The following is a 14,432-nucleotide window of genomic DNA, read 5'->3' as shown; positions in this document are numbered from 1 at the left end:
ACCATAATATTATCTAGGAGTTTAGTAGCTTCTCCTAAGGTGATTTCCATAAAAGTGCCTCCCGCGGCCGAATCTAAAAGATTTCTAGAAGCAAAATTCAATCCGGCATAAAAATTGTGTATAATCATCCACAAGTTTAAACCATGAGTAGGGCAATTACGTATCATTAATTTCATTCTCTCCCAAGCTTGTGCAACATGTTCATGATCAAGTTGCTTAAAGTTCATAATATCTTTTCTAAGAGAGATGATTTTAGAGATAAAAGCATCTTTGCACTTGTTCCATGAATCAATACTATTTTTAGGCAAAGATGAAAACCAAGCTTTAGCACGATCTCTAAGCGAAAAAGGAAATAGCTTCAATTTAACAATATCATTATCCACATCTTTCTTCTTTTGCATGTCACACAAATCAACGAAGCTATTAAGATGGGTAGCAGCATCTTCACTAGGAAGGCCGAAGAACGGATCTTTCATGACAAGATTCAGTAAAGCAGTATTAATTTCACAAGATTCAGCATCGGTAAGAGGAGCAATCGGAGTGCTAATAAAAACATTGTTGTTGGTATTGGTGAAGTCACACAATTTAGTATTATCTTGAGCCATCGCGACAAACAAGCAAACTAACACACAAGCAAACAAAAAGCAAGCGGACAAAAAGGGCAAATAGAGAAAGAGAGGGAGGATAGAGAGAGAGAGGGCGAATAAAACGGCAAGGGTGAATTGGGGGGAGAGGAAACGAGAGGAAAATGGCAAATAATGTAATGCAGGAGATAAGGGTATGTGATGGGTACTTGGTATGTTGACTTTCCCATAGACCTCCCCGGCAACGGCGCCAGAAATCCTTCTTGCTACCTCTTTTAGCACTGCGTTGGTCTTCCCCGAAGAGGAAGGGATGATGCAGCAAAGTAGCGTAAGTATTTCCCTCAGTTTTTGAGAACCAAGGTATCAATCCAGTAGGAGGCTACGCGCGAGTCCCTCGTACCTGCACAAAACAAATAAATCCTCGCAACCAACGCAAATAGGGGTTGTCAATCCCTATAGGGCCACTTACGAGAGTGAGATATGATAGATATGATAAGATGATATTTTTGGTATTTTTATGATAAAGATGCAAAGTAAAAAAAAGAAAAGTAAATTAGCAAAGTAAATAACTAAGTAGTAGGATATTGATATGATAAAGATAGACCCGGGCGCCATAGGTTTCACTAGTGGCTTCTCTCGAGAGCATAAGTATTCTACAGTGGGTGAACAAATTACTGTTGAGCAATTGACAGAATTGAGCATAGTTATGAGAATATCTAGGTATGATCATGTATATAGGCATCACATCCAAGACAAGTAGACCGACTCCTGCCTGCATCTACTACTATTACTCCACTCATCGACTGCTATCCAGCATGCATCTAGAGTATTAAGTTAAAAACAGAGTAACGCCTTAAGCAAGATGACACGATGTAGAGGGATAGACTCATGCAATATGATGAAAACCCCATCCTGTTATCCTTGATGGCAACAATACAATACGTGCCTTGCTGCCCTTACTGTCACCGGGAAAGGACACCGCAAGATTGAACCCAAAGCTAAGCACTTCTCCCATTGCAAGAAAGATCAATCTAGTAGGCCAAACCAAACTGATAATTCGAAGAGACTTGCAAAGATAACCAATCATACATAAAAGAATTCAAAGAAGATTCAAATATTATTCATAGATAGACTTGATCATAAACCCACAATTCACCGGTCTCAACAAACACACCGCAAAAAGAAGATTACATCGTATAGATCTCCACAAGAGAGGGGGAGAACATTGTATTGAGATCCAAAAAGAGAGAAGAAGCCATCTAGCTACTAACTATGGACTCATAGGTCTGAAGTAAACTACTCACACTTCATCGGAGAGGCTATGGTGTTGATGTAGAAGCCCTCCGTGATCGATGCCCCCTCCGGCGGAGCTTCGGAACAGGCCCCAAGATGGGATCTTGTGGATACAGAAAGTTACGGCGGTGGAATTAGGGTTTTGGCTCCGGTTCTGATCGTTTGGGGGTACGTGGGTATATATAGGAGGAAGAAGTACGTCGGTGGAGCAACAGGGACCCCACGAGGGTGGAGGGCACGCCTGGGGGGGTAGGCGTGCCCCCTACCTCGTGGGCTCCTGTTAGCTGGCTTGACGTAGGGTCCAAGTCTCCTGAGTTGTATTCGGTGAGAAAATCACGGTTCCGAAGGTTTCATTCCGTTTGGACTCCGTTTGATATTCCTTTTCTTCGAAACCCTAAAACAGGCAAAACATAGCAATTCTGGGCTGGGCCTCCGGTTAATAGGTTAGTCCCAAAAATAATATAAAAGTAGATAATAAAGCCCAATAATGTCCAAAACAGCAGATAATATAGCATGGAGCAATCAAAAATTATAGATACGTTGGAGACGTATCAGCCGCGTCCCATCTTAATACCTTCGTAGAATTATGCGACATGCAAAAGAAAAAAGATGTGGACAATGATGTGGTGAAGATGAAATTATTTCCGTTTTCCTTGCGTGATTCTGCAAAAATTTGGTTCTCTTCTTTGCCTCGCAATAGTATCGATTCTTGGAATAAGTGCAAAGATGCTTTTATCACTAAGTATTTTCTGCCTGCAAAAATTATTTCCCTTAGAACCCATATCATGAATTTCATGCAACTTGAACATGAGCATGTTGCACAATCTTGGGAAAGGATGAAAAGGATGCTAAGGAATTGCCCAACTCATGGGTTAAATCTTTGGATGATCATACAAAAATTTTATGCGGGGTTGAATTTTGTTTCTCATAATCTTTTAGATTCCGCCGTGGGTGGTACTTTTATGAAAATTACTTTGGGTGAAGCCACTAAATTTCTTGATAATATTATGGAAAATTATTCGCAATGGCATACCGAAAGAGCTCCTACTAGTAAAAAAGTTAATTTGGTTGAATAAATTTCTTCTTTGAGTGAAAAAGTTGATGCTCTTGTGAAATTGGTTGCTAGTAGAAGTGCTCCTATTGATTTTAATGATATGCCTTTATCTACTTCTATTTAGCAAAATAGTGATGTCATAGATGTGAATTTTATCTCTCAAAATAATTTCAATAACAATGCTTATAGAGGTAATTTTAATCCTAGGTCTTTCCTACTAACTCTAATAATTATGGTAATTCCTATGGAAATCAGTCTAATAATAATAATAGGAATACCTATGATCTTGATAATAATATAAAAAAAATATCAATACGCAAAAAGTTTTCAACACTTCCATAGAAGAAAAGTTGAGTAAGATTGATAATTTGTCTAGAAGTGTTGATAGAATTGCTCATGATGTGGAAAATCTCAAGATGAAAATTTCTGCGCCTAAAGTTGATGAATCAATTAAAGTTCTTTATGTTTCTATGGATGAAAGTAAGAAAATAGCTGCTATGCTTAGAGCAAAAAGAGATTTTTTAGAAAAAGCGTTTTCTAGTGATTTCTTTCGCAAAAGTGATGAAGATCTTAAAATGATTGGTGTTTCTTCTATTGGTTCCTTGTTTAGTAAAGTTAATATTGATGAAAAAGGGACTGGAGAAGAGTCAACTTTAGCTAGAAGGCGTCCCAATGATTCGGAGGGTGAAAATCTTGTTGAGAAAATTGATAAAAGTGGGGTTGAAGAGGTCAAAACTTTAGCTAGTGATGTGCCCACTCTTTCGGATTACAAAGACTTTAATTATGATAGTTGCTCTTTGATTGATTGTATTTCTTTGTTGCAATCCATGATAAATTCACCCCATGCTTATGAACAAAATAAATCTTTTACTAAACATATGAATCAATCATGAGGGCATCTTATGGATCTCGAACCAAAGATGACAAAATTTAGATCCTTGCTTTATGCCTAGCTAAGGGCGTAAAACTATGGCGCTTGTCGGGAGGCAACCCAATGAATAAAATTTATTTTTGCCTTTTGCTTTCTGTTTTTGAGTGTTAGCATAGTTATGCTACTGTTATGATTGTGTTTTTTATGTTTTAATTAGTGTTTATGCCAAGTAAAGCCTTTAGGATCTTCTTGGGTGATAGTTGTTTGATCTTGCTGAAAAAACAGAAACTTTTGTGCTCGCAAAAATAATTATCATTTTTTTACCAAAGAGCGATAAAATACCCATTACACTTGAAGTAGATCAATATAAAAATTTCTCAGGTCATCCTAATGTTTTAGAATTTTTGGAGTTACAAAAGTATTTGAAATAGTCAGATTGCTACAGACTGTTCTGTTTTGACATATTCTGTTTTCTTTGTGTTGTGTGCTTATTTTGATGGCTCTATGGTTTTCTTTGATGAGTTTTTGCCATATAAAAATTGGAATACAATAGATATAATGCAAGAACAAAATATGAATTGGTTTGATACAACACTTATAGTAGTGATTTATTATCTTATACTAACAGATCTCACAAAGGTTTTGTTCAGTTTTGTGTGATTGAAGTTTTTAAGTTTTGGGTTATCTTACGATGGATGAAGGAATAAGGAGTAGAAGAGCCTAAGCTTGGGGATGCCCCGGCATCCCAAGCTATTATACAAAAATGATCAACCAACTAAGCTTTGGGATGCCCCCGAGTGGCATCCCCTCTTTCTTCTAACGATCATCGGTATTTTACTCAAAGCTATATTTTTATTCATCACATACTATGTGTTTTGCTTGGAGTGTCTTGTATGATACGAGTCTTTGCTTGTTTTATTTTGTGTTTTAAGTCTTGATCCCTTGTTAGACACACCTATTTGAGAGATCCAAAATTATGTCATGACATGTTAGAATTGCTCTCTTTGCTTCACTTAAATCTTTTATGAGCTATGGACTTGCTCTAGTGCTTCACTTATATCTTTTTGAGCACGGTGTTCTTAGTATTTTTGAATAAATGCTCTCTTGCTTCACTAAGATTTATTTGAGAGTTAGTAAAATTTTCAAGAGATTCTCTCTTGCTTCACTTAAATTAATTTGAGAGAAAGAAAAATTATGCTCATGATCTTCACTTATATTTGTTTGAGCTTATGAAAAGCAACATATGAAAATTAGTCCAAAGTGATAGATATCCAATAAGGATATAATAAAAACTTTCATGAAGATCATTGGACAAAATAAACTTGATTCTTAGTAATAGTTTTGAGATATGATGATGTGATATGTGAGTTATCTTGATGAGTAATTATGCTTTAGTAAGAATATTGGTGTTAAGGTTTGTGATTCCCTATGCAAGTATGAAAGTCAATAGTTATGCAATGAAATTATATCCTACTTGTGGTGCATTATTCGGTGTTAGTTATGCTTAATACTCGCTTATGAGATTTTTCGTTTCTTGGTAGGTCGCTTCTCAATCTTTTGCTAGCCTTATTTTGCACTAAGTATGATCTCTACTTGTGCATCCAAAAACCTTTAACCCAGTTTTGCCACATGAGTCCACTATATCTACCTATATGCGGTATTCTATTGTCGTTCTAAGCAAATTTGTATGTGCCATCTCTAATTTTCAAAATAAATTTCTCTTTTGTGTGTTCATTTCGCTCGCGGAGCGGTGAGGGGTGGCTAATATTTTCCATGCTATATGTGTTATTCTCAAGATGAGTGTTTATTCACTTGTCATTGCACGAGAGTAAGGCAAAGGTATTAGGGATGCCCAGTCCCGAAATGAAAAAAATGAATTTACTTTATGTTGTCAAATAATAAATTCCTTGGAAAGTGTTGGTATGGAGGGCACCCGTGGATACGGTTAGCCATGGAAAGTGAAAGTATGGTGGAAAAAAGAATAAACTTTATTTTCTGTTTGGGGGCCGCCTATGATATATCTAAGCATGGAAAGTATTGGGAACTCTAAGTCGTTTTCGTTGGTGGGATGGATACACCTCCCAAAATGTTTTTATCTCCAAGTTTTTCGCTCTATGCTCTGGCACCTCTACAAGTCCCTACTTCCCTCTATGAAGGGCCTTTCTTTTACTTTATGCAATTTTTATTTTGAATTTGAGTCTCCATCTTCTCTTATAAAAGCACCAACTAGGAGGCAATATGATCGTACTTGAGTATTGGGTGTAGCTAATATGTGAGTGTGTTTCATGAATGGATCAATGGTTGAGCATCATGGGCTAGGGATAACTTATTTTAGCGTTGATATTTTGAAAGACATGGTTGCTTGTTGATATGCTTGAGTATTTAAATTATCATGTCAAAACTAGACTATTGCTTTGAACAATATAAAAGTCCAAATGTCCATGCTATAAAGAAAAGAATATGATATGACATGTTAGGCAGCATTCCACATCAAAAATTATGTTTTTATCACTTCCCTACTCGAGGACCAGTAGGAGTTAAGCTTGGGGATGCTGATACGTCTCCAACGTATCTATAATTTTTTTTATTGTTCCATGCTGTTATATTATCAATCTTGGATGTTTTATAATCATTTTATAGTCATTTTATATCATTTTTGGTACTAACCTATTGACATGGTGCCAAGTGCCAGTTGCTGTTTTTTCCATGTTTTTTACATCGCAGAAAATGAATATCAAACGGAGTCCAAATGCCATGAAACTTTACGGAGATTTTTTATGGACCAGAAGGAACGTAATAGGCCCTGGCTGCGCCTGGGGGTGCTCCGAGGAGAGCACAACCCACCAGGGTGCACCAGGAGGTTTCTGGAATATTGGGGGTATTTATAGAGCTAAGAGGCGGTCCGGGGGACAGGACCGCCTCTTTGCTCTATAAATACCCCCAATATTCCAAAAACCCTAGGGGATTCGATGAAATATTCATCCAGCTGTCGCAGAGTCCAGAACCACCAGATCCAATCTAGACACCATCTCGGATGGGGTTCACCACCTCCATTGGTGCCTCTCTGATGATGCATGAGTAGTTCTTTGTAGACCTTCGGTTCCGTAGTTAGTAGCTAGATGGCTTCCTCTCTCTCTCTTGATTCTCAATACAATGGTCTCTTGGAGATCCATGTGATGTAACTCTTTTGCGGTGTGTTTGTTGGGATTCGATGAACTTTGAGTTTATTATCAGATCTATCTCTTTTTATATCCATGAAAGTATTTGAGTTTCTTTGATCTCTTTTATGCATGATCTCTTATAGCATCATATTCCTTCTTCGATATTTGGGTTTTGTTTGGCCAATTTGATCTATTTATCTTGCAATGGGAAGAGGTGCTTTGTAGTGGGTTCGATCTTACGGTGCTTGATCTCAGTGACAGAAAGGGAACCGACACGTATGTATCGTTGCTACTAAGGATAAAACGATGGGGTCTATCTCTATATAAATAGATCTTGTCTACATCATGTCATCGTTCTTATTGCATTACTCCATTTCTCCATGAACTTAATACACTAGATGCATGCTGGATAGCGGTCGGTGTGTGGAGTAATAATAGTAGATGCAGGCAGAAGTCGGTCTACTAATCTTGGACGTGATGCCTATGTAATGATCATTGCCTGGATATCTTCATGAGTATTTGAAGTTCTATCAATTGCCCAGTAGTAATTTGTTCACCCACCGTTTGCTATTTTTCTCGAGAGAAGCCACTAGTGAAACCTACGGCCCCCGGGTCTCTTTCTCATATTATTTGCCTTTGCGAGCTACTTTTTTCTTGCATTTATTTTCAGATCTACAAAACCAAAAATACAAAAATACTTTATTGCACTTTATTTTATTTGTGATCTATTTACTCAATCTATTACAACTTTCTCCCGTCCACGCACCAATTTTTGGCACCGTTACCCGAAAGGGATTGACAACCCCTTTAACACGTGGGTTGCGAGTATTTGTTATTTGTGTGCAGGGGTTGTTTACGTTGTGCTGCTTGGTTCTCCTACTGGTTCGATAACCTTGGTTTCATATCTGAGGAAAATACGTATCGCCGTTGTGCTGCATCAGCGCTTCCTCTTTTGGAAAATACCAACGTAGCTTCAAGCAACATCGATTCTATACCGCTCACTAATGAAGGCGGAGACAGATGTGTGTCGGCTCCGTCGAAAGAACGTCCAGGCGCTCTGGCTCAGCATTGAGCAATCGGAGTGCGAAGCGGTGGTGGCAGCAGCGAAAGCCACGAAGTTGGCAAAGCAGTAGAATCATGGCGTCTGGAGGATGGCCGACTACATTGACTCCTTGTCTGAAGACTTCTGGCTCTGACGACTTTGACGTCTATATGGAGAGTTACAACCGCTCCGGTGACCGAAAGGGCAAATGGCCGGCGAGAAAGTGGTGTGAAGATGTGCAACCCTCTTCGTCTCTATATGCATTTTTTATTAATTTTAGTTTAGATCTCAGTCCGTCAGCTGAACTGCGATGTTTCAATGTATGTATGTTTCATTGATGATTTTAGTAATTTTAGTTTGTTTAAATAGTATGGATTTAGAGTACTGAATATAAGTTACATAGCTTACATAGCTATGGATGCGACGACTATAGGATTGATTAGTCACTGTCCGCGGACACGTCCTGGCGCTAAGGTGCCAAATTTAATATATCCTGATGTGGATGTAGTTAGGGAAACTCCAATGCTGACCCTCAAATTTGCTCTCGCGCCCATCTGCAAACAGAGGGATCAGTCTGTAAACACTACCCACATACATCTGGCCTAAAATGATTAAAAGCGCACACACTCAAATAGTTGCATATATAGTTTAGAATAGTTCAAATGTTCAAATACAGCAGTAGCTCTAATTTAAATAAGTTCAAATATTACACTCCAACATCGTTGTCCCCTTTAACCACCCTGGATTCTCGATCAAATGTTCCTTCATTTGCTCGTGAGTTGGTCGATGCCGAATTTGTTGGTGCATCTGAATGAACTCTTCAAATGTGGACGGATTCTGGTCTAAAAGTTCGATAGAATCATCCATATTCTCAAACTCAACACCTGTGGCAGCATCCTCACCCTCATCTTTCGCAACAATGTTGTGTATTATCACACAACAGGTCATCACCTCCCACAAGGTCTCCGGATCACATTGTTTAGCAGGTCCATGAATAAATGCAAAACATGGTTGCAGAACTCCAAATGCCCTCTCAATTTCCTTTTTAGCTGCTTCTTGTTTTTGGGCAAATCGAGACTTTTTATGGCCAATTGGGTTAGAGATGATGTTGATAAAGATAGCCCACGGAAGATAGATACCATCAATCAGGTAGTAGCTCATGTTGTACTCATGACAATGACAATACAGTGGCTAGGAGGAGCTTTTTCATTAGTCGGCCTAGCAAATAATGGTGAACGTTGCAGCACATTGATGTGATTGTGAGACCCAGGCATGCCAAATCCAAAGATCATGCGATGCAATTGCTTCAAGAATGATCGTGGACTTCTTAACATGACCCTGATATTGACTTGTAAGCTTTTGGACAGTTCTTTCATTTTCAATTCATACAATTAACTGATCCGAGCAAACCAAGCCACCCTCTTACTTCTGAGATTGCCAAGAGCCTGTCACAGTTGGCTCTCTCATGTACCGAGGTCCAAACACTGAGACCATGGCAGTTGTAAATTCGACCATGGCATCTCCGCATATAATCTCAGACATCCATAGGTTCACATCTCAGGAATCAGCGGCCATACTATATGCAAGCATTCGTAGTGCGGTCGTGCACTTATGATAACAGAGAACACAATCCTTCTCATGTCGTCCTTTTTCAAGATGAAGTAGTCATCAAAGGACCGGACGCCATGATAGAGACGGTCGAAGACATTTTTTGCGTATCCGAAAGCGCTTGTGAAAATTATCAATGAAGAGGGGGCAAAGTAGTCGTCCATCAGCGGCAAATGGCCGCACGCCCTATTGCGGTTGAGCACTCGATGACCCTTAATCGATCCCTCGAAATTGAGAACATGCTCCTCCGCACACTCCGCGTCCGCAAGGACCATCTACATCATCACCGTCTCATCTGTGTAGTCCTCCTCGTCGGATGAGCCGTCGGACAACTCAACATAGTGCTCGTATATGTACGTCATATTCGAATCCATTGCTTCAAAGAAAAAGGGGCAAAAAATTAGTATGGGCATTTCACCGAACAGGTGGAGGCGCTCTTGCCACTACAAACAGCCCGGTAGCATATCTGTCTCGTGGGACATCGTTTCAACCAAACATCGCCGTGCGTGTCAGCCAGCCATGTCGCTCATGCCTTGGTTCAGCGGTGGCCAGGGAGGGATGGACCCCTTCTCGTCCGACCTCTGGGACCCCTTCGGTGCTTCCTGGCCCTTGGACGCCGGACGCCAAGGCGGCAGCCGTGACGACGCGACCGCCATGGCTCGCACCAACGTCGACTGGCACCAACGTCGACCGCCGGTGGATCTGGACGAGCGCGAGCGCCCCATGGCTCTTTGGCGCGAGGGCGCGCCCGGCGCGCACCGGGATCTGGTGGCCGCCGTTGTGGTTGACCTGTTATTACTTATACGCCCGTTTGAATGGCAGAACACGTCTAAACCATTCGATTCGGTTTAAGGATCCACTGTTTTACCATCATCCGCCTCGACCACGTAGTACAAATGCATGACACGGAGAGAAAGTATGTCGTCTCACCAAGTGGCAAACCGTAACCCAGCCTGGCGCCACTGTTGTGCATGCACGCCAGATGTGCGTGCGGTGCCAAGGGAACCTCGTCGCATGCCAAAGCATCACAAGAGTCGTCGCTGCGGCAACACCTGTGCACGCGGGCGGCACGTACACAGCGAACGTGTCAAGCCGATGCTCCACGCGGCCATGTATGCAAGCGCTTTGGAGTGCTATAAAACTGCCCAGGAGAAAGCGCTCTTGCCACCACAAACAGCCTGGTAGCATATCCGTCTCGTGGGACATAGTGCCAACCAAACACCCACCGTGCGTGTCAGCCATGTCGCTCATGCCTTGGTTCGGCGGTGGCCGGGGAGGGATGGACCCCTTCTCCTCCGACCTCTGGGACCCCTTCGGCGCTTCCTGGCCCTTGGACGCCGGACGCCGAGGCGGCGAAGGCGGCAGCCGCGACGACGCCACCGCCATGGCTCGCACCAACATTGACTGGCACGAGAACGACAAGGAGCACATCTTCTTCGCGGAGATACCCGGTAAGTACGTGGTGTCCCGTGTCCTTATGGTTGAGGTGGTGGCCTCACAGAAAAGCTTTCCATCTGATCCATTGATGCTGCTGCCGACCTGCCGTGCGTGTAGGGGTGAGGAAGGAGGACGTGAATGTGGAGGTGGAGGACGGCAACGTGCTCAAGATCAGCGGGGAGAAGACGCGGGAGGAGGAGCACAAGGGCGACGCGTGGAACCGCGTGGAGCGCAGCTTCGGGTCCTTCATGCGCCGGTTCCGCCTGCCGGAGAACGCCAAGGCGGACGGCATCCGGTGCACCATGCAGGACGGCGTGCTCAGGGTCGTCGTGCCCAAGGACGAGCAAGCCCAGAAGCAGCGCAACGTCCGCTCCATCGACATCGCCTAAACGCTCCGCACCTACACATGCAGTCAACGGCTTCCCAGCGTGACATGCCATCTCCTCTAGTACCACTACACTATGCATGGCGGTGACAGTGTCTCTTATTTTATTGGCCTCTACTAGTAGTGGCTAATCTGTATCGTGTGTTCTATTTTAGCTTGTCTGTACTTTAAGGCTTAGGCTATTCTGTACGGTAGTTTAGAAGTGTGTTGTACTATGGGCCATGTAGCTGCCAAACATCCATCGTAAACTGCAGTGCAAGGACGACGAGAAATTTGGAAGAGCGGCAGGGGCAACAGAGAAGCACAAACAATCGCTGCCAAGGACTAAATTTTAATTTTCAAAGATTGGCAGGGGCCGCGCGAACGCGTACCCCCTCTAGCACAAATTATGACGTCCACTCTCCCTGTAGGGAGATGGTAGGCCAACGCACTCAACAAGGTGCAATGTGAGCCATTGATCTAGGCCACAGCTCTTCTTGATCGGCTGTTGACCCCGTCCAGGTAAGTGCTTTGCAACGGTGGCCAAGGCGCCTGTTATATAGGTGGCTCTTCGGCTGCGTCCTCCTCCCGTTCGCGAGGTGGTACTAAACCTGCTACGCCCCTGCGCTGCCCTGGTAGTTCAAGTCGTGGGCCGCGCTGGTGGTTCAGGCCGTGGGCCTATTTCTAGTCGTCATTTGATAAGAATTGGGCTCTAAATTGCTAGGCCCAGTAGTTCCTTCTGGCAGTAGTTTCCCTTTTTGCTAGAATCTACTGGTTTGCCTCGGGAAAAAAAACTACTGGCGGAAGTTTAATTCGTAATTTCGCACCTAAATAGTACTTCCTCCGTTCCTAAATATTTGTCTTTCTAGATATTTTAAATGGACTACCACACACGAATGTATGTAGACATATTTTAGAATGTAGACTCACTTATTTTGTAGTCACTTGTTAAAATATCTACAAAGACAAATATTTAGTAATGGAGGAAGTACAGTATTGCTCAGAACAGAAATACCTAATACTAGTATTGTACTGTTTTCTCTCGAAAAAGCAGTATTCTTATTGGGAAAATGACATAAATCAAATGTTTGGTGAATACGTAATATAGATGTGTGCTGGAACAATTTTGCCAAGGATTTAGTAATTTTCACTACAAAAAATAGGATTCATTTTGTCCATCCGAACTAAGTTTCAATGGATGCACGTGCATAATGTCACCTGGTTGCTCCCAAAATTCTGAAATTCTCTTGGTCCATTCATGCACACATGTGAGTGGAGTGAGTGAGGCTAAGGATGTGTTCGGTACAACCAAAGGTAGCGGGACTGGTAATGGAATCAGGTAGCGGTGGGATCACGGCGTAATAGGAGCATTTGCTTTTCTGTTTGTTTCATGCATGTAAAGATATCAAGTTACAGAGCTAACATGATCTGATCTGCTGTGTAATCAGATTGCAAAAACAAAAAATCTCACAGAATCGAAGTCAGGAACAAGCTAACATGATCTTGACGACAATTAACTTGAGCAATAAACAAATCATGGAAAGGGATTTGGCCGGCGAGCAGATCGGGGGTGGGGGGTTCCAAGGAAGAGGGATAAGAAGGGGTCATCCTCAAGCCCGTCCTTGTCGGCGTCGATGGGGTTCCTCACTGAGATGCAGGCCATGGAGGCATCTCCGGCGACTGGAAGGAGGGAAGTGGTGGCACTAACCGGCGGCTTCAATAAAGCGAAGGGATCGGGGCAGCCTGACGGGCGACTTTGGACGAGGCGGAGAGGATTGTGGGGAGGCGAGGAAAAAGAATGGGGCTCGGTTCGGTAACGCAACTTGATTACGGTGGGGGGTGGGCGGTATCGAGCGCAGGTGTGACGGGACTCGTTTACGGTGGGAGCCGATTACGGCGCTGCGTTACCAAACACGCATAACGTTTTCAGATCACGCTGTAATCAGGTGACGGGCAGAAATCATCCAACCAAACACCTCCTAAAATTTAGTCCCACCCTGAAAGTTAAGAGAGAATTACACCTCTTTATAAAGTAAGCTCTTCTATCACTTGTATGAGCATGAGAAGAGGAGACCTACACGCGCGCTCCTCCTCGCTCGCCTCGCCACGCCACGCCTCGTCACGAGGTGTAATGAGTCATTAATTAATAATTAACGGACGCGTTAATTACTGAACCGTTTCCGATTCTTTTGGATCGTGACGACTCGGACGTGGGGTTTACTCCCACGACCTACCCGACCCGCACTATATAGTCAGGCAGACGTCTACCCTAGCCGTCGCCGCTTCGTATGGTTTCTCACCACCGTTCCAGATCATTGCGCCGCCAAGCAAGTCTTCTCCATCCCTCCTTCCGGCGTGCACCGCGAGAAGGGACAGCAGGCCTCCGGAACCCCGCCTCTCATGATCCTGTACAGGAGGGGCGATCAAGTTTTTGGGAGCGCACTCGCGCGACTGCTGGCAGCGACGACTTCACGAACGACGACTTCTTCCCCGACCTCGGCAACCTCGTCCTCGACGACATGGGCGACAACGTCAACGCCGGCGGTGCTGCACCCGCTGCACCGTATGTGATTCTATCCTTCCTGTTCGAGATCGTGGTAGAATTCATGCTTCTAGTATGTACCCTAGATGTGATATGTTCATCTGCTATGCTAGTTCGCATGATTAGTTTAATCTCTGCTGATGTGGTCATGATTTATCTTCTGTTTATTCGGATTAAATCTCGTAGTAATTTGCTCATATTTCCAACAATCCAAAAACCTGATTATAGGCAATTTACCCCGAGTGGTTTTGCTGCGCATCTGAAGCCGCCTGCCTTTAAGGGGGCGCAATATAAGAGGTGGCGCACGAGAGCAGTCTACTGGTTTCAGACCATGGGCTGCTATGATGCCACCAAGGGCAAGCCTGAGGGCGATCTTAATCCAGCACAGCTGGAAGCTTTTGAGAAGATCGATACCCTCTTTAAAGGCGCTCTTCTGAGTGTTCTTGATGACTCCATTGTGGATTCGTATATGTCGT

General features: G+C 43.1%; 1 protein-coding gene and 1 non-coding gene across 2 annotated transcripts; one reads left to right on the top strand and one right to left on the bottom strand.

Moving 5' to 3' along the window:
- The first annotated feature begins 10,727 nt into the window (after positions 1-10,727).
- LOC147958728 (17.4 kDa class I heat shock protein-like) lies at positions 10,728-11,716 on the top strand. The gene is made up of 2 exons (XM_087535636.1): positions 10,728-11,064; positions 11,168-11,716. The coding sequence occupies exons 1-2, from the start codon at positions 10,728-10,730 to the stop codon at positions 11,437-11,439; spliced, it is 609 nt and encodes a 202-aa protein (XP_087391762.1). The 3' UTR covers positions 11,440-11,716.
- A 68-nt stretch (positions 11,717-11,784) lies between these two features.
- LOC147958727 (U1 spliceosomal RNA) lies at positions 11,785-11,944 on the bottom strand. The gene has a single exon (XR_015612468.1). It is a non-coding gene; the product is annotated as a U1 spliceosomal RNA (small nuclear RNA).
- Positions 11,945-14,432: the final 2,488 nt, after the last annotated feature.

The sequence above is a fragment of the Triticum urartu genome, chromosome 7A (assembly GCF_056163025.1).
Source record: "Triticum urartu cultivar PI428250 chromosome 7A, HENAU_Tu73, whole genome shotgun sequence".
Taxonomy (NCBI): Eukaryota; Viridiplantae; Streptophyta; class Magnoliopsida; order Poales; family Poaceae; genus Triticum; species Triticum urartu.
This window is presented reverse-complemented; position numbering and strand designations above follow the sequence as displayed.